General features: G+C 47.1%; 1 protein-coding gene across 1 annotated transcript in view; it reads left to right on the top strand.

Moving 5' to 3' along the window:
* LOC144829082 (putative 2-ketogluconate reductase) overlaps nt 1–26,876 on the top strand; it is a 261,551-nt gene that overhangs the window by 136,667 nt on the left and 98,008 nt on the right. Inside the window, exon 3 of the mRNA XM_078687857.1 lies at nt 16,068–16,246. Coding sequence (XP_078543983.1) covers nt 16,068–16,246 — 179 coding nt within the window. The remainder of the gene's footprint in view (nt 1–16,067; nt 16,247–26,876) is intronic.

The raw sequence follows: 26,876 nt of genomic DNA, 5'->3' as shown, positions 1-26,876 counted from the left end.
AAATGTTTTCCATACTAAAATGAATAAGTTTAAATAAAAATGACACAATGTAAATTGAATGTTATCATAACGAGTTTCCTTGAATTTCCTTTCTTCGGAGATCGCAGCAACGCGCGACGGGTAAGCTAGTAGTCTATAAGATTTCTTCAGCTAAAGCACAAATCAAGCCACTAACTAATGTATATATGATAATGGACTTGCCTCTTCGTTCAGTAGCATTCATTGTTATTAAGCCGGAACCAGGAATGTAAGGTGAAACATCTGTGTGTTAAGGAAATACTTTCTTGAATGATGAATGCTCCTTATACTACTCTAACATTTTTGTTGAATGATTTAGAGTTAGAACCAAACCAAGGTTCTGTTCTACTCATTAATTTCTTGGCTTGTCCATTTCTACTGAGAGGTATTCCTTCTCCAGTATTGCTATATTGTGGGGTCAGTGCATTAAAAAGTACTGAAATGGGGACGGTCAGGGTAATTGAGTATTTCTTATGTTGCTCTTTTGTCAGCCTTCCACATTACTTTGTTGTTTTGTACAGGCCCTATATGATGCAGCTGTCTGTCACGAAAGCAGACATACAAGCTGCTAAATGTACACAAGAACTACATTTTATCTTAACTTTCTCAGGTTTGCTGAGTGCTATTGACATATACCATGCGCCATTCTTGAATGTCTAACCAATAGCATGTTTTGATTTGTATGTCTTGTCAGCCATGTTTCAACATTTCAGTCATCAAGTGCAGCCTGTGAATGAGGATTTGGGGCTAGATGTAGGTAAAGTATATTTACCGACCCTTAAATACCGAATTTTACCGATTCGGTATTTAAGAGTCGGTAAATATGAAGGGGGGAGATGTAGGGAAATCCAGATGTTTATTTACCGAATCGGTAAAAATCGGTATTTACCGATTCGGTAAATACCGACCGGTAATGCCCATTCATTCCTATGGGCTTTGAAGCCCATAGGAATGAATGGGCATTACCGATTCGGTATTTACCGAATCGGTAAATACCGATTTTCACAAGGGTGCAGGGGGTGTCACTTTGACACCCTCTAGCACCCCCAAAAGAGGCTCGGGTGCCATGTGGCAGGCATACCTGCCCTAAGGGCAGGTCTGCCTGTCATATGGCATAGGTGTGCATGCACACATGTGCATGCACACATGTGCATGCACACCGGAATCGGTATTTTACCATCAAATTGAATTTGATGGTAAAATACCGATTCTGTAAGGCTTGTGGGACTCAGTAGAGTCCCACCTACATCTCAAAATTACCGAATCGGTAAAAATACCGATTCGGTAATTTACAGAATCGGTAAATTTACCGATCGGTAAATTTACCGATTCTGCCCCCTACATCTCAAAATCCATTTACCGGTCGGTAACGGCCGAATTCGGCCGTTACCGACCGGTAAATGCCTACCTACATCTGGCCCTTAGTCTCTTGAACACAAGCCTAAATCAAGAACTAGACTGGTGGAGAATCGCTTGGCTATGCTGATGAGGGCAAAGGCTTATCTCTTATATGACAAAGTTGACCTTGGTAGAGTTTATCAGCACTGCAAAAATGGCAAGGACCAGTGAGAGAAGCAAATGTTTCACACATCTAGTGATGGCATTTGTCTTCTCTGAGGCACCCTTTCCCACAGTCTATTTTTGGACTGGATGGCCACATTTCACACACTTACGCTTAGCAAAGACAGTAATCATTAGGTTGTACATCAAAATGTAACTGTGCTATGCAATTGTCAACATGCAAAATGTATATTCTCTTGTATAGTCTTCCAGCAGTCCCCACCAAATGATCAGTGCTCCAATCAAGAATATTCAGTAAAATCTTATAATGGTGCTCCCTTCTGAGTCCTGTCCTATCTAAGCCTGGGGTATAGGTGAAACTAGAATAAACATTTAATGTTATGATGATATGTCTCCACACTGCAAAACTGTCTCAAGACCCTGTTAATTAGAGCTATGAGTGTGAAATGCACTTGTTCTCGATCTCATTATAAACAAAGGTTTTAAGCGGTGCTTGGCACACACAGCCTTGGCTGCAGCGCACAGAGATCTTGAACTGTCGCACACAGAGGAAACAAATTAGAGGGAACATTGGTCTGAGGGGTCCTCCTTTTAATGAGTACTTACAAGTACCTTCTATGAAACTTTGGAACACCTGATCTGCTGGCACGGATTTTCTCTATGCTATAAATACCTTGTACGAAGCAGTTTGTACAATATGTACACCTATTCAAATGAAATGTGTGATGTGCTGCAATACACAAAACTGTCAGACGTGCTCTGGTCCCAGTTTGATTAAGTCTATGTGAATCCAGTCATATTCCTCAATGAATAAAAATCTGAAGGCCTAAATGTGGTAAGCTTAAGATCTGTGGGGTCCTCTGTTGTAGTGTTATTACTCACACCTTAATTGCCAGAAGCAGTGTTCAATTTGTACCGTTGGTTGCAGGTGGAGCTCCCCGACACTCATTTTTGGTGACCGGTCCTTATTTTTCATTCGTCAGACTCTGATGCAGAACAACAGAGAGAAAGGCAGAAAAAGGGGGATAGAAGAAGTAATAAAATGACAAACACCCTGAGAAAGCAGGAATGAAAAAGTCCCTGTAGGAGTAAGATAAAAGAACCGGGAGAGTAGGCTGTAGGTGAAAGAGGCATGAGGTGAAATCAAGAGAAGCCACAAAAGATCTCTGAGAAACAGAGATCAGGAGCCTAGCTGTTGATTATAGACCTATTCGCAACACTCACTGGAGTTGGAATAGTGAATATAGTGATAGAAAAAGAGTAGTGCTCTTTTTCTTGGTGTCCCCTCACTCACCAGGGTTGCCCCACGGTGACATGCTTCATCATAGGGGCCATAGTTTATTCTTGCTCCTAGGTGGTAGAGTTAAAACCGGAGTAGAAATAGTAGGGTGCCCAAATGACAATGTGTTTAGGTGTACCTATCAACTTCTGTCTGTCTGTCAACATGTTTCGTGCGTCCCCCAAGCATTTCCTCAGGACTGTATGAGATTAACCTTCAGTTAACCTCATACAGGCCCCGGGAACTCCATCCCCCAAGATGACTATAAATCTTAGGGGAGAGAACGTGCAGCCCAAGCCTCTTTAAGGCTTAGCAGACCTCATCCTCCAAGGCCGAACTAATCATTTTAGGGAGGGGGGCGTGTAGCCCCGCTTCCCGTGCCTCAGAGAAGCCCTGTGGGCTGTGTTTTTAGGGTAAGAGGGCATTGGGTCCCCGTCCCTGAGCTGTAGATTACCCCGGCGATTAAAGCACTGTCCTGGGGATCCAATCTCCAGGAACACTGCTATGTTCCCTGCCAGGGAGGGTGCAGGCAGAGAATGTAAACTTAATTCCATGCCGGCAATTTCCCAGGCAGGGAACACTTCTTTGCTCCCACCCCAGAGGAGCACAGAAGTAAGCTGCTCCTGCTCGGACCACAGCAAAACAATATAGCCAGCTTTCTGTGGCACCCATGATGGCTCCTCCTTTGGCCCTCAATGACTTGGCCAGGTGTTAATGCCCTGGTTAGGCACATGGGCACCCACTTTGAAATAACGTGGGTGCTGGCTTGGGAGCTTGCAGGGGCTCCTCCTGCAGCCCCCAGCAGTGGAAATGTTGTGGGTGCATTGGGTGGGCACTGGGGCACCTACTTTAACAAAATGGCCAGCTGCCGCCAGCACCCACTATGGGTACGGGCTGGGAGCCAGTAGAGGCCTTGTGGGACTTGGGGATCTTCCCACAGCCCCAAACTTAACATAACTTTTGGTGTCCCAGATGGGACTGAAACAACCAAAACCAAAATTATGAAAAGGAATAATGAATGAGTGGCGTCAACCGCTCATTTATTATTCACTGTTCCATGCAAGGAGCACCCCCGAACGCCTGGAAAAGCTTCTTAAGGCCGTTGCCATCACGAATGAGGATTTGGAGGCCAGCAGACAGAGTAACAACGTGAGGATTATGGGTGTGGCTCAAACCAGCAACACTGGACGACTTGACCGCTTTGTTGAGCAGCTCTTCGTGGATCTCTTTGGGGTTGAGTCCTTCACAGCCACTTTTGTGATTAAACGGGCACATCGTATTTTGGGGCTGTGTCCCAACCCAGGCTGCCCTCCGAGGCCGATCATAGCCCGCTGTTTGAATTTTAGGGACAAAGATATGATACTACGCCTGGCACGTGAGAAGGGCCAGCTTGAGTGGCAAGGATCAAATGTCTCACTGTACCTGGACTTCACTGCCATGGTGCAGGAAGCACGCAGGAAATACCGGGGGTGAAGGCGGCCCTACGCAAGATGGGGCTACGATATGGAATGCTCTACCCAGCGAGGTTGAAGGTTGACATTGACGGACGTTTCCGTGTCGTTGACTTGCCCCACAAAGCACAGGAATTCTGCCATAAGTATTCTAACGTCGGGAGGAAACAGGGGGCTTCATCGCCGCAGCAGTCACAGAACCTCCCTGACAGTGGCGCCAGTGCTGATCTCTTCTCTGCTGATTAAATCTACTGAACCCTTTGTTGTTGTGGGGGCAGGGGAAGACCTGTAATGTGGTGGCAAAGGTGCACCACCATGTATGGCTACCGTGGCATATTGGGGCACCGCCATGGACTTAAATCACACCACACACTGGCGGTTACATAGCGGGGCAGCAGCGGGGTGTTACCACCCCGAGTGCAGATGCACCTGTTTCTTTGGTTTTGGGATTGTATCCTATTTTGTTGTCATATATGTCAGTATATCTTCAAGGGTTTGGTTCTACTTTATAACAATACTATTTTTTAAATTAACAAAACCATTGAAATTCACCACTTGTAGTTATCTCAAGTAACTATAACTAGTGGCATAAGGTAACTATAACTCGCGCCCTTGCCATGCACAGCATCAATTGTCTTTTCAGATATTGCAGTGATGGTATCAATTATGTTATCGAACATGTATTGAGTGAGGTAATTAGAAATTACATCAATACTGTTACTCATAGTCTTTTCTGACATTTTTGAATGACTAGAATATTTTTACTGTTTCCTTTTTTCAGATTCAGGTACTCAGGCTCACAAAACCTTCGGTCCTGAACCCGGCCCCAGTGTTTTGATAAAGGGTCAAAACGCCATCAAAAGGGGAAGCATTAGCTTTGTTAATTATTGTTCTTAAGGAAAAGGGCTAGTGTGATTGACTTAGACTCAATTGGTTCCTTCACAAACATCATCCTTCAATACAATGCCTCTAGCTATTAATTTAGCATGTTTGTACTGTATCTTTCACCAAATTCTCACTTGAGCACATATGGCTGATCTCTAACCTAAATTGTTCTTCATGTGCTTTCACAATTATCACAATAATGTAAGTAAATGCATTTACTGTTGTTCATTCAATGCCTGTGCTGACTTTTTTACTTTGGTTTAATCGAGCAAGCTGTAATGCTGACCGTTTCCTAAACTATTCTGGGATGTAATGATTTACCGAATGCTTTTTCAAATAATACACCTTTGAGCCAGTGCTGTCTGTTATATACTATTCCCAAAAATGGCAAACATCTTGATTTAGATATTGCATGTTTAAAATATTCCCACCAATTTCAACACTAGTCTGCTGTCACTGGCAGTTCGCTCTCCTGCAGTTCCCAGTCAGAGGAGTGGGGAACTCGAGCACTGGCAGGGCTTTCCTTTTCTATTTATGTTTTATGAAACCACATTGCTGCGACACTGTAGTTTACAAATATTTCCAAACCTAGATATTTGCACTCTCACACTCAGTAAATCCCAGGGTAAGTAATTTAACATCAACATTACAGCCCTTTGGCTGGCAAGTTGGCTTAGTTAGTTGAACGCTCCCCACTTCTAAATGTGGTGATCTGAAGGTCACAAGATCGGTCACCTGGCACTATTAACTCATCTTTCTAGGTTGGTAAATTGTGCATCATAAACATAGCAGTAACATCTTTTATTCAAACTGCTTTTTGTAAATATACAAAGTGATAAAAAGGTGAACGCCTGAGTCTGAAAAACAAAAATGTGAATCTTCTTGGTGTGCTGAACTTAGCACTCAAGGAGGCCAGTGCACCACAGCGACCACTGATGAAGTACTCTGGGGATCTGCTGGTGGGAGAGGGTCCTACTTTGTGGGTGGTGTAGAAACCATAGAAGCTCCACCAGGGTAGTAACAAAGCAGAGAGGAATGGGGGGCAGTGATCTGGGTACAAAAGGGAGTGCTTCTGCTTCTCCATCACTTCCTGCATTAAGAGATGTAAGTAGAGCGTATGTGGGATCTACACCAGAGAGCACTTCAGGTGCAGTTCTGGAATTGAGCACTATTGCTATAGCTATAGCAGGGGTCTCCAACCTTTTCTGTAACAAGAACTATGTATGTTCAATGACAATTAATCCAAGCTACTAATATAATTGACCAGGTAATAGCAACCACATCAGACAAGATTATATTAGTGGCCACACCGTGCAAGAGCATTACTAGTGATCGCCTCAGTGCATCCCAAAAATGATAAAAAAACTAACTAGGGTGAAACCGGTTCTGGGTTGCTTGTGTTCTGGTTCAGTGAGGACCTGGCTTGGCAGTTTGGGCTGGACTGTTCCTCACTGGAGCAGGATCAAGATTGATTTGCATATAGCTGCATCCAAACTGAGGTGACATGGTGTGCAAAATAACAATGGATTGGGATGCAGACCTGATTAATTACCAGTGGCTGAGATTAATTCAAGCAATCAAGCCATCATTTATTTGAACACCGCAGTGCTCAGGCAGGGCTGCCAGCAGTAATTTAAAAAAGTCTCTGTCAATTTGGAATCCTTTTAAATAGGTAATACATAACAACCGTAGTTGCAAAGCTCATAGTATTCGCTTAATAATATTATTAATATCCTTCCTGAACGCCACTGGATTTATCACTCAGCTTTAGTAGAATTTTGAAAATGCAACCATTTTTCTCCACACATCATCTTATGAGTTCTGAAAAACAAACATTTTGATTCAAATAAACATTTTAAAATATTTGTATAAATATATTTATTCAGCCACGGAAAAGCTTCTAATTTAGTAGACTGGGCTGCACACCGGAGAGCTACTCAAAGGTAGCTGGAGAGCTGCCAGTAGCTCACAAGTTATTCAGAAAAGCCTGAGCTATAGTCACTCTCCAAGGGGAAGAACCAGGGTGGACTTCTGTCCCCATATTCCTGCTGGACAGCCAGGGTGTTATACATCTCCATGTGAGCTGGAGTCTAACTCCTTTGCCTCTCAATGCTCTCCCTTTCTGAGGTGGATACACCTGAAAAGCAGAAAAATGCTCTCATTCACACTGCCTTACTCTTCATGCCCAAATGGTTGTCCTTTGGGAGGGCTGAACCATGAATGTCTCTTTGAAAAACTTTGCCTGAGGAGGGGATGACCCACTCTATTTATGCTTAGTAAAGGCTGATCCAGAATGTGAAGTAAATGTCAGCAAAGCAATGTCCAGAGTGGGCTGACCCGAAGCCCTGTAAAAGGATTATTATTTTGTATGAATGTCAAAAGTCTGGCAGAAAAAAAAAAAATTCTTTTATGTAAGTCAAACCTAAAAATGTGCTCTACATTTTACTGATTTGCCATCACAGATCCAGTATTTGTTGATCTGGTTATGCCTTTTTACAACAAAGACTCTTAGAGAAGAACACCAAACTAAAATAGATTTATAAAGATATAAGATAATAGTCAACTAATTCTAGAAATTCCTCTTAGTCTGCAATCATGTGTGGTAGATGTATTGCACGGTAAAATACTTTGGGAACGAATCAGAAAGGTACAGATAAGGTTATAGATTTACCCATAAATGTATTCACTTTTAAAACTAGATATAACCACTTTTTTGTTATTCCCTATTTCAGAGTGGAGATTTACACTTAGTACAAGTGTAGACTTCACCCTCAAATGAGGTTTTTGAGCCTCCTACTACATAATTTACATGTGTAAAGTCACTTCTAGGAACTTTTCAACTGTTGTTAGATGTCTTACTGTGGTGAAGATTGCACTGTGGAAAAAGTAATAAGGTGCATTATTTTCTTTTTAAGAAACAACAATTTTAATGTATAATATAAATGTTATTTATTTAAAATATGTATACTGGCCTGTAAATAATAACATAAAATAAAATGGAGGGGGTGCTTGCATGTTTGGAACAACTGCAGGGGCGGAGAATGCCGAGAGACCCCAGATTTACTATGCCACATATCACTACAGATATAGACTGCAACCAACATCAGAAATGCTTCAAATGGCTGGGCCTAGCTGTAGCCAAGAGGGACACTGCACAAGCATGTAAAAGTGCAGACCCTCTGGCCCTGCAGGGTTGGAAAATGGACTTGGACCACTACATGAGCCTGGAGATCCCCGTTTACGTTTCCAGGGGGTGCCTGCAAAAAACATAATAGAATTTGGGCTGACCGGGCATGCTACAGAGAGATCGGCCTGGAAAGACACTATAACCTGACCCAAACATTGCACAATAAAATCCGTACCTTGTGCTGATCTGGTTTCGACCTGAGCCTATGGGGAGTGGAGTGGAAAAATTGATGGAGACCCACAGAACTTTTCTCATGTACTCACAGGACGGTTATGGTTGGGGAGAATATGTGGCCTAATGTCAACAACAATTGCTGTGTTTTCTGGCACTATGTATGTATGCTATCTATGTATGAGGTAAAGTCAATAAAATGTTGAGAAATTAAATTACATTTTATTTTTAAATTACGTTTCTTATTGAAATAAATTAAAATTAAATAATAATCAACAATTATATATCATTTTTATCACTTAAAAGAAAATACATACAAGGTTAAATACCATAAAATTGTAATAAATTTAATATTTGTTCTCATGGGGTGTTATTTTAATTTCATGCCGCCATTGTGTTCTATGAGATTGTTTTGCAGTACCAGTGATTCGTTATGTGTGATACTTGGCTTACTCCAAGGCTAAGCTCTATTACAACTGAGTCTCTATGAAAACCTTTTGGGCTGCAGTAACTTCATAATTTAATGTTGTAAATTGCAATTGCTTACTTTTTGTGGTATGATTTGTGTTAGTATGCCCCTGATGAACCTTTCCATAAAGTTCCTTAAACCTCTCCCAATTAGCAGTAATTATTCCCCATTTCCCACCACTCCAACTCATTGCTCCCACACTTACAACTAAGGGACCGATTACAAAGTCGGTTTGGAACTGAAACCAAACGACCACCTGTCGTTGGTTCCAGCCTAGTAAGCAGGATGCAATCCTATACTTTGCAATGGGAGCATGCACTCCGAATGGAATGCATGCTCTGTGTCAGAAAGGCCAGCACAGAAAGGCAATGCTAATCTGACGTCATAATCCTTCAGCCGCTGAGGGTTTACTGCAGGGTTTACGAATGACAGACGGGCTCTCCAAGCCCGTCGGAGGCCATTCGGAAAACCGTTTCGAATTCCCTTCTGACCAACCCCATCAAAATGGATCAGTTGGAAAGGAATCCGACCAGCCTATTATGATGTAGGTTGGAGGGCTCCGACCGATGGTCGGAGCTGTTCCAGCCTGCATGGTAATAGGGGCCTAAGTAGCAAACCTAAATGTGCAGAGATGTCCGCCACCATGGTGAAGATCTCCAAGCAGAAAAGATAGGTGAGGTGGAGACTGAAGTTTGTGAGTTGCATTTTGAAGTTTGTGAGCAGTACTGTTGTAGTACTAGTTTTCATTCAACAAAAATCAGTTTGTGAATCAGGTCCTTAGTTGATGTGTACTTCATGTGGTTGGCTTGCTGTATATCTCAACGTGACCATTTTAACATGGATATTGAGATCTCATTTAACAGATAACGTTCTAACTATAAGTAATTCACTACGAAAGATATCAAAGTGGACATGGCAAAGTAAGTGAACCATTTAGGTTTAATACACCTTTAATCAAAGTATGGCATACTGGGACTTCCAGATTGAACCAAATCATAGTTCAGTGCAGTGTCCCTTTAATGCTTGCTTTGAGGGCTATGGGCCTGATTTATAGTTTGAATTACAGGATCCACTGTCTCAACCATGGTGGATTTTACATCTGCTGAAGTACAAGTATGTTATAGCCTTTGGCACTTTTAATAGGGCAGAGGGGATATCCATTACATTTTGAACTAGTATACCATTCACCAAACTCTGAATCATGCTCTGTGCTTTTAACTGAAATCCATCAGTGCAACGTTCTGGCAGCAAAACAGGCCTGCCATTTGCTGGCTCTAACAAGTTAGAATTAAGTTGGCATTTTTCTTCAGCTGGTGATACACAGTTGGACTCTTAGATTATTGAAGATTCCGATTGCTGACATGATTGTGCCACATATTCATGATAAAGATCTAAAACATCAATCTGAAGCCAGAAATGTAGCTGCACTTTGATGGAGGATAATGATATCTGCAAGTACACTATCAGCCTGGAGACAATCCCCAAGAGCCTATTGTTGATTCACTTTCTCCTGCTTTAACCTTGTCACACAACAATACCTGTTTGAGTTTTCTTGTTTTTGCTGCTTCATTGCCATTCGCTCCACTGAGACAAATTAAAACTGTTTTTAGCCTGGTGTCTCTTCTGTTTTAGCCTTTTGTGGAATCTTGTGAGTCATGGGGAATGTGTGATGTCCTTCTTGTGAGTGTTCTCTGCCTGTCAGTTGGAGCTTTTAGCCTACAGATGGGGGCTGAGCTTGTTACATCCTGCCTCCGTGTGGGGTTCCCTTACTTGTAACTTGTTCATTCATTAGAACATTGGAATGTTGGGAGCTCCATTGAAAACAATTGAGTGCTCCGGGTTTCGAATGGCGGGTGGAAGCCCGGAGCTCCAACATTCCAATGTTTTATTTACAGCTGTTGCTGTAAACAAAGGCTTCACTGATTCTGCCCTGTAGGGGTGGAATGTTCTAATAGCCTTAGAGCCCTCCGTAGAGGGCTCTACCAGCCATTAAAGGACAGCTCCCTTGTTAAAGGCCTTTAATGGCTGGTAGAGCCCACTATGGTGGGCGCTAAGGCTATATTAGAACATTGGAATGTAGAGTGCTCCATTGAAGACAATGGAGTGCTCCAGGCTTCTAATGGCTGGTAGAAGCCCGGAGCATCAACATTTCTAATGTAATCCTTTCACAGCTGTTCCTCTGAACAAAGACCTCAGGGAACCTGAGGGGATTTTTTTGTTTTACTAATTCGAACATACTACCGACTAGGGCTGCATTGTTCTAATAGCCTTATAGCCCTTTGTTGCATGCTATAGTGGCCATTAAAGGCCTGCTCCCTCAGCATCGATATTAGCAATCCAAGGTCTCTCATCTCCATGGCTTGTCTGCTGTGTGTGACACAGTAAAGCAGATGCACCTACTCAACACTTTCTATTTGAGTGGCCATCGATGATACAGTTCTGAAATGGTTCACCCAGAAGCATCCAGCAGACATCAGCTTTTCCAAATGAAGCTCGATAAGATCTGAAAGATTCCTTGTTACAATGCTCGATCACTCAAGGTTCTGACTTTTCAAAGTCATCATCAACTTCAATGTCGAGTCACTCAGCACAATCAGAGCATCAAGGTCCATGAGTTGACTGATGAATCCCTTCTGTACCAACAGGGAATAACTCAGTTGCCCGTTGCCCGCAAAGAAGCACAAGTAAGGGAATTTGAAGATTCATATCAAAAAGGGGTCTGATGGAGAGATTGATGGCTTGCTTGCTTAAACCAGTTCTTTGAGTTCGGTGCCTAGGGGCATTTTGAAAGGTGGCAGAGATTATTGTGTGTCTTCTCCTTTCAGTTTGATCATAGTGTTCCCTGTCATTTGGATTTTGGTTATGTTGCTCCAGAGCTAGTCTTCCAGCTTCGTTGTTTTTAAGACAAACTTGTCAGAAATGGCATTTCAGAAAGTTTGTGAATGGTGTATTTTGATGGTGGTGCCTACTGAGTAATGGCATTCTAAGAGCCATCAAGGATATACTTACTTCAGGAAAGAAGTAAAGACTAATGATGCAATATGTTATGATATGATAATTAGATATGCAGCAACAGCAGTATTATGTTTTGTCTTGATGACATGAGACACTATGGTTAGAGGTGCGCTCTTTAAATTGTTTAACAAAAGAATGCACTGGTTAAACCTGAGGAAGGGTACCCCTATACCTCCTCAAAGCTTTCTACACAAATGGACTTCAATGGTACGCTCCTGAAATGGGTCATTCCCAAGTATCCAAGAGACACCGACTTCTCCAAAGGAAGGTGTTGGAAAGTAGGATCTGCTTCTTATGGTTACTCCCACTTTTTGCACCCACTGTTTTGACTAGTCTGGCTGGGATCCTGCTATTCAGGACCCCATCCTATCTGCTTTCTCCCTTAAAGGATATGTATGTACTTTTGTACAACTCCAGATTAGATACTGGGGTACCCCTATCAGTCCCTAGTATATGGTACCCATGTACCCAGGGCAGAGGTACCCCAGAGGCCTCCCATGGGCTGAAGCATGTATTATGCCACCCATGAGAGGCCTTGCAAAATGGAACCTCAGGTCTGCTACTGCAGCCTGTGTAAGCTGGTGCTTGCACCACTTACGAGAGATATAGGCTCACTAAATATATGTATATCACTACACTTAAAACCTTATAAGTCACCCCTATAGCAGGCCTAAACAATCCTGAAGGCAGGGAGCTGGGTTTTATGTGAGAGGGTGCTCCTGCATGAGCGGGGCCCCTTTGCAGTCTTCGGAGACCATTCTCCCAGGCTGTACGTGATACTGCTGGACATATAGGTAGAGGTGCATTATACCCTTGCAGTAAATGCTATCTCAAAAACAACTGCAATGACCTATGTCGTGTTTGGTGTCAAACACCTTGGAATCATACCTCCACACCAGTAACTGATGTGGGAGGTATGATTCCTCCCCTCAGAACCGAGGTTCTGGGGTTACCTAAGTCTACCGGTACTAACTTTCTCGAGCCTTACAACACAAAATGAATGCTGCCAGCCACAGACACTAGTCTTCCCTCCTGCTGCTGAGCCAAGCTCGTGCAGAGAAAGGTCGGACAATAGGTAGCCTGTCACCTCTGTCCTGTCCCTCCCCTAGGAGGGTCCCTAGAATCTGTCCAACCTTTCCCGTGGGTATAAAATGGGTTACCTGCCTATAGGACATTAGATTTTACGTGGACAAGATTCTGCAAGAAAATACCACTACACTTCGACCGTCTGGACATGCTGGACTTCGCTGGACCTCTCTTGGGCTCGACTTCATCTTCACTTGCCGTCCCCAGTCTCGCCACTGTCCGTGATCTATACAGGCTCCGTGCTGGACCCTGTGGACCTCCAAGACAACAGAAGAATTTCACTTGGGGTGAAGGAGTCTCTCCCCTGCAAGCGCAGGCACCATAACACATCTGACCAGTTTGCTGATCCCAAGCTCCTGTGGACTCCGAAGGCTCCAGCAACACAGGAGGTGGGTTTCTGAAGGTTTCCAGGGTTGAGCTGCCCTCTCACTGAGTTTGAGGCGAATATCTCTTGTGGGGACCGTATGCCCTTATACCTGTGCACCGTGTTCATTTGCAACTGCACAAGCTTGTTGTCATGCAACAATTCCATGCATTGGGCCATTTGTAGCCCTGACCCCAGCGCATCTTTTCTGAGAAGGACTCCGGCATCCTTGCACTCTGTGCCCTGCTAGCTGGTATCCTGTGAAACTGCCTGAGGTCCCATCGCGACTCCTGTGCCTTCGGCATGTGGGTCCACTTGAGGGTCAAATTTGCTTTATTAGGTTGCTCCAGGCCTGCCCTGACTCCCCTTGCTGTGGTAAGTCTCCTGGTTCTTGCTGGGCCAGATCGACACCGAATCTGACCATCTACATTGTTTGCCGCTGCCAAGGCTTGTGGGTGCTCCTGCCAGACACTGTCTCCTCAGCATTCGACATCCTTTATGGGACAGCTCGCCTCCAGCTCCTGGTTGTCCTAGACATCTCCGAGTACTCGCAGCTGAAGAGTCAAGATCACCGTCAACACACCTGAAGCACTCGACATCGGTGAACATTCATCTACCGAGCCCCTGGTCACTCCAAAGAGACCCAGACTCTGTCCCCACTGCTTTCAGGTTCTTCTCATCTAGAATCCATGTTTGGATTCCACCGGTGGCTTTTCATACTTCCAGCAGCAGCATTTCTTTGTCGACATCCATAGAGACCGACAAGGGTTTCCGACGCCACTTCGTGCCTATGCCCCCGGCTCCTCTGGGATAGGTAACTCTGGTACAAAGGTATCCTCCGTATGGTCCCTACTCACTCACCTTGGGTGGTTCCATTGGGGTCCCAGCAATTCTATACCTCCTAGACTAAGCCTAGTCCTGAGTTGTTGTTCTTATACTACTTATTTAGTATATGGTTCGCTCTCCCCCTAGAGCGCACTGTGTATTGTGCTACTTACGTTTGATTCTATGCAACTGTATTATTTGATTTGTGTTCTATCCTCATGCAGAGGATACTAAAGAGTGAGAAAGATAAAATACATATTTTTATAACTACTGTGTGGTTTCCTTTTCATTTAACCAATACTATAAGGTTGCATTCTTGTAAAACAAGGTGCTTAACATTCCTTCAAGACTTAGCACGAAGGCTGCTCTCCATAGCTACCACTAGGAAAGCTTTCAATAGAGGTTATCTTTGACCTAATCACCATAAGGGTTGTTTGGACTGGTACAAGGTGCCCACTTTAACTAGTGGACAGCATATACCAGGCCAACTTCTCACAGAAGGCCTCCATATCTTAAAGTACCTGTATGGCAATGTGGGATTCCTCCAGGTTCTGTCTTCCTTTTTATGAAATCACATTTGGCATGCCCCTGACCAACCAGAGAATTAAGAACCATCAGTACGCTGATGGGGTGCAGCTTTACAGGAAGATTCCAGTAACAGTGACCCAAACTATCAAGCAATCAGCAGAAATAATTTAAAGCTCAATTGGCTAAATAAGCCCGAACAGAATCCAAACAATGATGAAGGAAATACCAGCACGAGAAGTCAAATGTGTTTCTGTATCATAGCTATGAGTGTCTGCACAAATTGAAAAGTAGGCAGCATAAAATCAGTGAGAAAGTATTGTATAATATATAATAACCTGCTTCACCTTCACATCTAAATCCCAGCAACAACTTGATATGCTGGTTTCTCTCTGTCTTAGTGGATTCACAGTCAATATTGACTCTACCAATTCTTGCTTTTTCCGTTGCCCAGTAACATTCTGAAATATTCATAAGGCAACATCATGGGGCCTGTATATGTGCTCTTTACATACTTGGATGCTGGACCAATGAAAAAAGGCATAGCTGAAGTTTATGGCACTGTGTAAGTACGGAAATTAAACAAGGACTGTTCACTGAGGTTCCATACTTAATGGGTTGAGATCGCTTATGTTTACCACTGCCCTCTGTCAGGTCAATGCTCATATGTTGTATATTCCCTCCTGCCTGACTTCTTTCTTTCTTTCTTTCTTTCTTTCTTTCTCCCCTTCTTTCTTTCTTACTTTCTTTCTTTTCTTCCGTCCTTCCTTCCTTCTTTCCTTTTTTTCTTTCTTTCCTTCTTTTCATGTCACTAAAAGCCACTTTGCAGGGCATAATTGTAGAGTTGACTGGTAATCTGTACTGCTGATGGAAGAAAGACAATAAGTTGGAAACTCACACCAAAGATCTTAACGGTTCCTAAAGGCACGGGGTTGTGTTATTTATCTGAAGCCTGGTCATAAGACGATGGTCTTTTTAAACAGATTGGTTTACAACTCTGCTCCTACTAATGCTAAGGAGGGAAGTGTCCTTAAAAGAGAAGAATATTTTTTGTCACCACTTCTTATTCTGGAAGCGGCATAACAAAGCCACAAGGATTAGATTAATCAAACGTTTAGGGGAATGTGATTTAGGAACACATTAACCATTTAGATCAAGAAACTACACTGTTCTAAACTGCACATTAGGTGATGCTTTCCTGACTGAAAATGTACAAAGACGTACTTGATGTAACTGACCTAAGTTTGTAAATGGTGACCATTCAATTTCAGGACAGAAGAAGAGGAAGAGGCTGTTGGTGCCACATACTGTGAAAAGATTGACGAATTGTTGAGCCAATCAGACTTTGTGATGCTGGTGGTAACCCTGACGCCTGAGACCCACAAGCTGATTGGAACCAGAGAACTTCAGTTGATGAAGCCTACAGCAACACTTATAAACATCAGTAGAGGTATGCCACTACACTAAACTTGTTTGTATTGCAAATGATAGCTTGATTATTTTATAAAACATTTTTCTTCATTCGTACCTTTTTCTAAAATATGACTTCTGAACTGAAGCTGCTTTCAGATCTCAGATCAGGTTGTGTGCTATCCAAAATGCTCAGTGGCATAACAGCTGGCTTTAGACCTGCTGTGAGGGAAACGGCATCTCTAACATCTCGTCCCTTCCTCACCTTGCCATAACCAGAGCCGTGAGGGCAACAGCAGCAGTCTCCTACACGCCGGACCCGGTGCAGCAGCAAACTCCATCTCCCAGCTGCCCTAGGGGCCCGGCACAGCACCCGTGACGACAGCAACGCGCCCGGAGGCGCTTTAAGGCGGAGAAACGCCTCCCGCACCGCGGGACGCGCGCGGGCGGCGCCAGGCGAAGCCCGGGCGAAGGGCGGGCCGTCTGTGGCCGTCCGAGGCTGGGCTTGGCCTCCCCCCTTGTACTGGGCAGCCTAAGGTATTGTACTTTTCACTCCTTATAATTTATGCTGGTTCCGATTTGCACAAAATGGGAAAAAGGAAATCTACAGAAGATCCCAGTGAAGTTGTTGGTGTGGTGTCCAAGGGAGGAAAACAAGCCAAGAAACGAAAGTGTAAAATGCCCAAACGTGTCCCCCACGCGGCAGGAAACTGTGTAATGGACAGGATTGATGAACTGGTTCAAGACTGTGCTGACTTGCTAACAACCACCTCTAATAATGGAGAGAGGGCCTCCGAGGGTGGTAGCAACGTGGGTATTTCTGAAGGAAGGACTCAGAAGAGGGGGGCAGTAGTTATCCCAGAAATGTTTTTAAGTAAATCCACTGCTGGGGAAAAATTGGGTGTAGCTCTAGCAGCGGGGGATGAATCTAATTTAGATCAGACTCATCCCTCTGCAGCTTCCCTATAGAGTCCTGAAGATCCAATCGCCCTGACCTGTAGCAATAGATTTTCTGTTTTAGCTCATGTTGAAAATAGCTACCCCGCAAAAGGGCCCGTAGCACTTGTGCTTGAGCCCCCTCTAACAGAAAGTATTGTCAATGTGTCTACTGCCATGGAGGTGTCACGGTTTGCTGAATCTGATGATAGCCCTTTGTTTACAGTTGTAAAACACCTGTGTGAGCTGGTAGAAAGCATGCAATCTAAGATTGATCAACTGACTATTGTAATCAACAACATGAGGGTAGACTCTGATAAAGGCTCACGTGGCTCCACGCTAATTAAACCCTCGGGGCCAAATCTCCCAAGTGCAGCGGGTCGTACTGGGACTGCTCACTCCCCACTGACCCCCCCGGGTGCCTCCCCAGTCACTAAATCCTCGTTTAGCGACGTGGTCAGGGCAGGGAGGGGAGTAATTCAAGCTAAACCTAAATCCCAAAGTCGTGGTGCAGTACCCGCAATTCCACTAAGCAGGGCATCAGAGAATCCGGGGAGCAAGTGTACCTCTCGAGAAAGACAGGCTGAACAGAAAGTTGTTGGTAGCCGACAGGGAAAAGGACCTGTTCTTACAAGCACTAATGTTCCACCATACAAAACCTACCCAAATAAATCCCCACCTGTGTACCTGATCAATATACCCAAGTCGCCTATTGGAAGGGACCATGAAACATCTGAAGGCCGGATCATTCCAGGATCCAGATGAGACCAACTCCTCCCCCGAATTGGCTAACTGATAGTAGAAACTATGATAAGGGCACTCACATGGCAAGCTCAAGCCTAGATTGTAATGACTGACTACAGTCGCAAGTCCCTATAGTAGTACACAGCGAGCAATCTAATGGTGAAACTACTGGGCAGGATTCTATTAGTGTCTTGGACGATTCCCTTAAAATGCCTTCCACGCTGGCTCACATGTCAACCATGTCTATCATCCCAGTCACTACCGTAGAGGAAGCTCATAATGACGGTACTGTGCCTATCATTGGCAAACCCGGATCGGTTCTTTCATGGAACATAGCTGGTTTGAAATACAAAATAGAATCCCCGGAGTGGGTAACTTTTATTAGCCAGTATGAAATATGTTTATTCCAGGAAACCTGGTTATTAGATACACTGCACTTTCCTGGTTATTTGAATTATAGTATCTCAGCAGAGAAAGGTGGGAGAGGCCGTCCATCTGGTGGTCTGACGATATGGGTCAGACATGATCTTGCTATAAAAATCAAAGCCATATCTACCAATCATAGGGATTTGCAGGTGCTAAGACTTGAGTTCTTAAATAAAGAGCCCATTCATATTTTCAATGTGTATGCCCGCAGCACTGGGGGGAAGAAATCTGAAGTAATGGCATTTTTGGAAGATATGCTTGAATTCAACTCTGCCCATTCCAACGTAATTGTAGGGGGAGATTTTAATGTAACTTTTGAACCTCTTTTAAATGATAATTGGAACATATCGGATGAAGAAGACAGGGAGTGGGGGGTACCCAAACTTGATCTCGAACCAATCACAAGATGGACAGAAATAGCGATTCAAATTAACTCAATTTGTCTAAATAAAGGACTAAGATCAACCAATGGCAGAACTGTTGGTGATAAGGCCGGGGAAAATACCTTTAAGAATGGACCCCGTGAGAGTAGAATCGACTACATCTTGGTCAGTTTGGGTCTGTGGAGATATCTCCAAGATATGCTAAATATTGAAAGGGTAGAGAGCGATCACAACCCCCAGGGTATGACCCTCGCCTATTGGAAATCTCCAGACCAATCCGGGGAGGAGTTGGGTGTCACTTCTTCCATTGATACTGTCGTATCAAATTACATGCGTCACGTCCGATGGTCCAAAGTTTCAATAAATCAAGAGAGTGTTGACTCTATATCTAGCAAGCTTGATCAAGCAACATGTGACCTAGAGGCATAACTTAAAGAGGATACATTGCCCTCAGCAATAAAGGAGGCAACTAGGATTCATGAGGCCTTTTTGGTGATTTAAAAAGCTATTTTGTTAGGCCCTGTAAGCCAAATGTTTCCCGTACACCTCAACCCCCAAGATGGTATTCAGGGGAATGTAGGCAGGCCCGCTTGGATCTGGGTAGAGCAATCAAAACCGGGTCAAGCCAGAATATTCGACTGGCCAGGGTAACGTACAAAAATGCCGTCTCAAAAGCTAAACGCCAATGGGACGAGCAAAGGTGGAATGATTTAAAGGAGGCAGGATCCCACAAGGATTTGCGAAGGTTCTGGAATGTCTATAAGTGGGGTGTGGATGGCAACCCGGACAAGCCACAGAACTGGGTTCCTCAGGACAAATGGGTATCATACTTTAAACCACAATATGCAAAGGGTGATGCCACAAACCTAATTATGGAGGTACCTTTCACACCTTTCATGGAAGATGCATTTACATTAAAAGATGTGGAATGTGCCCTAGACCTAGTGGTCCCTGGTAGAGCGCCAGGTATTGATGGCATTCCCGCGGATCTATTCTTGCAGGATAGAGATTCTTGGGGTTCCTACATACTCCTTCTGTCTAATATGGTCGCCAAGGGTGCTCCTATACCGCATTCATGGAATGGGGCTGAAATCATCCCTGTCTTTAAAAAAGGGAACAAATCTTTGCCCGGAAACTACCGTCCGATCAGCCTGATTGACACCTCCCAAAGAAATTTTGGCAGGCTGATCCTTAACAAAATATTGGTATGGGAACGGGATCACAACATCTTGTCCAATCTGCAGGCAGGTTTCAGAAGCTCTATGTTGGACTTGGCCCGCAGGGCAGGTTCGCCCCTAAACTTTTTGCCTTATGTGTGACCCTGTGTCAGTGATTTTTGGGTCTCTGCGCACTTTCCCCTGGGTCCCAGAGTGAAAGTGCGTGCGTGTAGTATGGCTGGCCTGCCCTCCCATAGGAATGCATGGGGAATGTGTGTGTACCCTGGTAGTTCCTGATGTGTGGGGAGTGCAGGCTCGAGTTTAGTATGTGTAAACTCGTGAGAGTGAATGCTGCGAGATGGTGTCTGCGGCATGTATGTGTCTAGAAGGGAAGTGTTACTTCTGGACATTGAGATATGTGTGCATGTGCTGTGAGGGTGATGGAGCGTGATTGGCTGGAGCTGGCTGGCATGCCAGGCTCCAGGAAGTCTGGATGGGTTTGCCCGGTGGTGAGTGGGAGATTAGCATGAGTGATGTGTGGGAGGAGTGTACCTGTGTCCTGGATGGGCTGGGTTTTCCCCACACAATGCTGGCTCCGCCCCCCTGTGGTGTGTCTAACGACCCTAGCCTCCCCAGTGAAAGAAATGGGTGGTTGGGCCATCAAGAGTGCTCCAAAGCCAGCTGAAACTGGTTTTCCCCCCACCCTGCATCTCAGACAAAGGGAAATACTGTATAAAAATGGGGCTGTGTCCCCACTGAAGTTGTTCTACTTGTGGATCCTTGCCAGAGGGGGCTGTTGCTGCTGCTGGGGCCAGGAGGACCGCCACTTGGCTTGTCTCCCTGACTGGAGACCCAGTGTGCTGGCTCTGGCCCTGCCTTGCCCCCCTGTCTGCCTCCAGACCTTGCTGGAGCTTTGCTGTGCTGGGGGAGCGCTCTCCCTTGTCCCCAGCGCTGGGAGCGCTTCGTTTTGCTTTTAGCGCTGAGAGCGCTTTATTTTCCCCCGAAGCGCTGGGTGCGCTTTATTTTGATTCTAGCGCTTTGGAGCGCTTTGCCAGGCCGAGCGAGTGCCTACCTCGCTTTCTATTTTTATTTGAGGCCGGTGCCCACCCGGCATTGCCCCGTTTCATTGAATTTGAGCGGCTGCCCACGCCGCATTTGCCCGGGAGATCACCGCCGCAGCCCGGGAGCACTGGAAATCGTTGCCGGGCCGCTGCCTACCGCGACCCGGAAGTCCCGCCTCCTGATCCCCAGGGCCGCGCTGCCATTGGCGGCCCCGGCGGAAGTCAGGCGGCGTGCAGCAGAGACTGGTCCAGGCGGGAGCACGAGAGGAGCAGTCAGCGTGTCCTGCCCGAGGCTCCCGACCGAAGGGAGAGCCCCGGGACGAGTGAAGAGGAGCCCCGCCCGCCGTGGAGACAGCCGGTGAGTGAGGCAGAAGGGAGGGGCGCCGGGACACATTGTCGGTGTCCGCCCCCTCTCCCCCCGGTAGCGCGATCTCGCGCCCCTTGATAGAGTGAAGCCACGAGGGCTTCAAAGCGGCATACCCTTGGTTTTCTGAGCGGCCCCGGTTGGCAGAGGGCCGCTCCAACGTGGGCAGCATTTCTTTATTTTGAAAGCCACGAGGCTCTGAGGGGCCATTCTGTTCTTTGAGCCCGAGAGGCTCCACCCGCCCGCATTGGTTCTTTTCGAGCCCCGAGAGGCTCCAGAGCCCACAGTTGTTGCCGAGCCACGAGGCTCCCGCCCCCATTGATTGAGAGCCCTGACAGAGGCTCCTTGGGGCAATCTGCGTATTTCGAGTCCCCAGGAGGGGGGCTCCAACGAAGGGGCATATTCGTTTTGAGAGCCAGAGAGGCTCTGGGGTGCCACAGTAATTTCTCTAGAGCCCAGCGAGGCTCCCACATTGGCCCCACCGTTGCTCTTGAGCCCTGAGAGGCTCCCCCGCCCAGATGTTGTTTCACGAGCCCTGAGAGGCTCAGGGGCATAATTGATGTTCAGAGCCCAGTGAGGCTCTTGAGAGACAGTCAGTTGGGCAGAGCCTGCGAGGCTCCAGCGTTGGCCCATTATTGATGATTCAGCTGCCCAGCACTTTGTGGGCAGCTGCCACGTTTAGGCCCTGACATTTTGACACAGAGACAGTCACAGGTGGTGACTTGTGAGTTGGCGCCATTGTTATTGTTCTGCACCTCTGAATGTGTTTTTATGCGTCATGTGCCTTACACCTCTGAATGTATTGTTGATGCATCATGTGTTTTATTTCCCTACACCGCTGAATGTTAATGTATCATGTGTTTTGTTCTTACACCCCTACAGGTATTATGATATGTAGGTGGTTGTTTTCTCCCTAGTACAGGTGGTGCTAGTGAGGTCCTGTTACCAGTGATTACTGGTTGTGTGCTCTATTTTTATATTGTGTGCTACACTGATTTTTCTTTCTACAAGTGCTAAGTTCTAAAAGTGCTGATACCCCTGACAGTGGTCCAAGTGGCCCTGTCCTGTGCAATATCCCTTGTAAATTCCGCCCGTGCCTGTTGGCACAGTGTAACAAGATGTGTGTTTTATCTGATGTATATTTATTATAATACAAAGGCTATTTTTACATAACCTTGTGTGGAGTTTCCTTTGTGGTGGGCCTTTGGTTGTTGTTGCTGGGGTGCGTGCGCAAATACTTAACCTACATCGCCTCCAAGTTTAGCCTTGCTGCTCGCGCCACGTTACCTAGAGGGTGAGTAGGGGTTATCTTGGCGTGTAACTCCCTTGCCCTGACTTGGGGGTGGTGGTCTCTGACTGACTTTGGCGAAAGCCCTGGCCAGCCGGGGATCCCATTTCCAACATTGGCGGCAAGCGGTGGGATAAGGATTTGTGTTTGCGTTGTACCTTAGTAGCGGCTGGCTGCACCACAAAACTCTGCATTTTAGATAACCACATTTTGGGGATTATTGTTGTTGGTAAAATTCCATTGTTTCTTCTCCTGAAGAGTGTCATTTGATAATTGTGTCCTGTACATTTGTCCCCCGCCCTGCTTCCAGAGTTTGGTACCTGTGTCGCTTTTGGTCAGGTTGAGAAGTCAGGGGTGGTAGAAACTGCCTTACCGATCCGAGGGGAGGGTGTGTGTGGATGAATGGTGTGTTTTCCTGGACGCATGAGTGAGTTCTTTTTTAAGGAGAGTGTGGAAGTTTTGGAATTGTGTACTCCTACTTCAGATTGCAAGGTCCCTTGTGTTGCACGTGTCTGTGAGCATCCTGTCAAGATGGAATCGCCTTTTAACCTTTGTGGCCTGTTTAAGTACAGTGTGCATGAGTTGGTACGGTTATGTAAGGAGAGAGACATCCCAGTGAGTGAGTCAGACACCCAGTCCAAGCTTAGGGATAACATGATCCTGTGGCAGAAGAGTGACTGGGAGCGTGAGCACAGAGAGAGAGAGAGGGCCCGGGCCGCACACCAGGAGGGTGGTGGGCCTGAGGGGAGCCCTGAAGAGTCTGATGTGGAGAGTGAGTTTGACAGTGGGTGGGCGCCAGCAGAGAGCGAGTATCCCCTAGATAGGGAGTCCCTTGCTGGGTCCAGTGTCAGATGTAGCACCCCATCCCTTTCCCTGTCCCCAGAGGTGTGGTTGGATAGGAGAGAAGAGAGGGAGCACCAGCTGGCCATGGAAAAGCTCAGGTTAGAGCATGCCAGAGAGATGGCGCAGTTGGGTGTGAATGAGCGGATTGCAGAGGCTGAGAGGGCCTTTGCCAGAGAGAGAGTAGCTCGGGAGGGTAGATTATCCCCTGACCGCAGTCATAATGTTCTGGATCCCCCAGGGAGGGTTGAGTCCAGTGGTGGCAGCTATTTAGATTCCAGTATAGGAAATCCCAGTCCCAGCTCCCCCAGTCTGGTACCTGTTTCCCCAGAGGAGGAGTATAGGTTGAGATTCAGGGGCAGTATGAAACTGTCTCACCAGTCTTGGGGAGAGTTTGTGGATGAATGTCAAGATGCACTGTCTGATTGGTCATCGGTTCACACAGAAGGTGATTTTGTAAAACTGTTTGATCTGGTTCTCAGAGAGCAGGTGCTCAGTAGTTGTTTGCCAGGGTTGCGACAACACCTGTTGGACTATGGGTTGACTGATCCAGACACGCTTGCTGAGGAAGCAGAGCGCTGGGAAAGGGCCAGAGGTTCTGTAGAGTCATTGGTGAGTGACTCCGAAAGTAGTGGGTCAGGGATCTTCCAGCCCAGCGTGGTGGAAGAGGCTCAGTGTAGCCCAGCTAGGTCCCAGTATAGTGAGAAGGGTGTAGGGGCTGACTGCCTGGCTCAGTGGAGCAGGAGTCAGTGGGTGGCTGAGAGCCCCCAGAGGCCCGAAGCCCTGTCTCAGAGCCTGGGTGGTTTCTTGAGGGAACACCAGGTTGGGGACCTAGGCTGTCCTGTTAGCCCATTTGAGGAGGATCTCCTAGTGAGTAGAGGACCTGGAGCGTCTGTAACCAGAACTCCTGTGGTTCTAGAGGCTGGCAGTACCGCTCCGGTAGGGAGGGTACAGGAGTCCAGCGTGAGGAGTGATTGGGGGATGAGTTTCCCAGTGGATGCACCAGTGGACCAGAGACTAGCCAGTTGGGCTAGATCTTCTTGGAGGGACCCGGGTGGCACCACTTCTGGTCTGGGGGATCGTCCCGCACTGTCAGGTGGACAGAGGGCGGGAGATCTGCGCCAGACAGACAGTCACACAACAGATGTGTCAGTTGTTAACCTCAGGGGGATTGCGTGTGAATCCCCAGAAGTCCTGGAGTGCCAGGCAATTGTTCCACCAAAGGTTTTAGACCGGAGGTTGGATGGCCAGGTTCAGGATCAGCCTGATCTGAAGGGTAGGACGACTGTAATCAGTGTCCTGACCGGTTCTTCTTCCAGAGGAACTTCTCCAGTTGGGAGAGGGCAGACCTCTGGAAGGGGGTGCAGAGGGTGGGAGAGCCCACCTCTGACCCCGGTGCAACCTGAGGGGTTAAACCCTGGGTTGGAATGGCGTTCTAGGTGTCCCCCTCGCACGGGGAGGAGGAACCCTAAAAGAAGAGGTAAGGGGAGGAGAGCCTTCCCTGAGACTCCTGGTCCACCTGAGGTTGTAGACCCTAGGCTGGAGAACCAGTGGCAGTCTAGCCCTGTCTTGCAGACAGGAGGAGTGGAGAATGGCTACTATGTGCCAGGGGTTACTACCCCCCACTTCGTGAGTAGGCAGGAACCAGTGGCACCTGGGTGGCCTAGGGCCTGGTCCTGGCCGCAAACAGCTGAGGAGTACCAGTGGGGTAGCCCAGCTGGTCCTTACGGTAGCTTTAGAAGGAACCCTAGGGGTTCACCGTGGCATAGAACAGGAGGGTGTCCCGGCAGTGGCGGGCCTGCGTCCGTGTTCTATCGCCCCAAGCAGGGAAGTCCATCACGGTGGTGATTGTTCTCCCCTGCGTTTTGGCTGGAAGGGGGTTGTGTTGGACTTGGCCCGCAGGGCAGGTTCGCCCCTAAACTTTTTGCCTTATGTGTGACCCTGTGTCAGTGATTTTTGGGTCTCTGCGCACTTTCCCCTGGGTCCCAGAGTGAAAGTGCGTGCGTGTAGTATGGCTGGCCTGCCCTCCCATAGGAATGCATGGGGAATGTGTGTGTACCCTGGTAGTTCCTGATGTGTGGGGAGTGCAGGCTCGAGTTTAGTATGTGTAAACTCGTGAGAGTGAATGCTGCGAGATGGTGTCTGCGGCATGTATGTGTCTAGAAGGGAAGTGTTACTTCTGGACATTGAGATATGTGTGCATGTGCTGTGAGGGTGATGGAGCGTGATTGGCTGGAGCTGGCTGGCATGCCAGGCTCCAGGAAGTCTGGATGGGTTTGCCCGGTGGTGAGTGGGAGATTAGCATGAGTGATGTGTGGGAGGAGTGTACCTGTGTCCTGGATGGGCTGGGTTTTCCCCACACAATGCTGGCTCCGCCCCCCTGTGGTGTGTCTAACGACCCTAGCCTCCCCAGTGAAAGAAATGGGTGGTTGGGCCATCAAGAGTGCTCCAAAGCCAGCTGAAACTGGTTTTCCCCCCACCCTGCATCTCAGACAAAGGGAAATACTGTATAAAAATGGGGCTGTGTCCCCACTGAAGTTGTTCTACTTGTGGATCCTTGCCAGAGGGGGCTGTTGCTGCTGCTGGGGCCAGGAGGACCGCCACTTGGCTTGTCTCCCTGACTGGAGACCCAGTGTGCTGGCTCTGGCCCTGCCTTGCCCCCCTGTCTGCCTCCAGACCTTGCTGGAGCTTTGCTGTGCTGGGGGAGCGCTCTCCCTTGTCCCCAGCGCTGGGAGCGCTTCGTTTTGCTTTTAGCGCTGAGAGCGCTTTATTTTCCCCCGAAGCGCTGGGTGCGCTTTATTTTGATTCTAGCGCTTTGGAGCGCTTTGCCAGGCCGAGCGAGTGCCTACCTCGCTTTCTATTTTTATTTGAGGCCGGTGCCCACCCGGCATTGCCCCGTTTCATTGAATTTGAGCGGCTGCCCACGCCGCATTTGCCCGGGAGATCACCGCCGCAGCCCGGGAGCACTGGAAATCGTTGCCGGGCCGCTGCCTACCGCGACCCGGAAGTCCCGCCTCCTGATCCCCAGGGCCGCGCTGCCATTGGCGGCCCCGGCGGAAGTCAGGCGGCGTGCAGCAGAGACTGGTCCAGGCGGGAGCACGAGAGGAGCAGTCAGCGTGTCCTGCCCGAGGCTCCCGACCGAAGGGAGAGCCCCGGGACGAGTGAAGAGGAGCCCCGCCCGCCGTGGAGACAGCCGGTGAGTGAGGCAGAAGGGAGGGGCGCCGGGACACATTGTCGGTGTCCGCCCCCTCTCCCCCCGGTAGCGCGATCTCGCGCCCCTTGATAGAGTGAAGCCACGAGGGCTTCAAAGCGGCATACCCTTGGTTTTCTGAGCGGCCCCGGTTGGCAGAGGGCCGCTCCAACGTGGGCAGCATTTCTTTATTTTGAAAGCCACGAGGCTCTGAGGGGCCATTCTGTTCTTTGAGCCCGAGAGGCTCCACCCGCCCGCATTGGTTCTTTTCGAGCCCCGAG

Source organism: Lissotriton helveticus, chromosome 4_1 (genome assembly GCF_964261635.1).
Source record: "Lissotriton helveticus chromosome 4_1, aLisHel1.1, whole genome shotgun sequence".
Lineage (NCBI taxonomy): Eukaryota > Metazoa > Chordata > Amphibia > Caudata > Salamandridae > Lissotriton > Lissotriton helveticus.
Note: the sequence above shows the minus strand (reverse complement) of the source record. Positions and strands in the feature narration are given on the sequence as shown.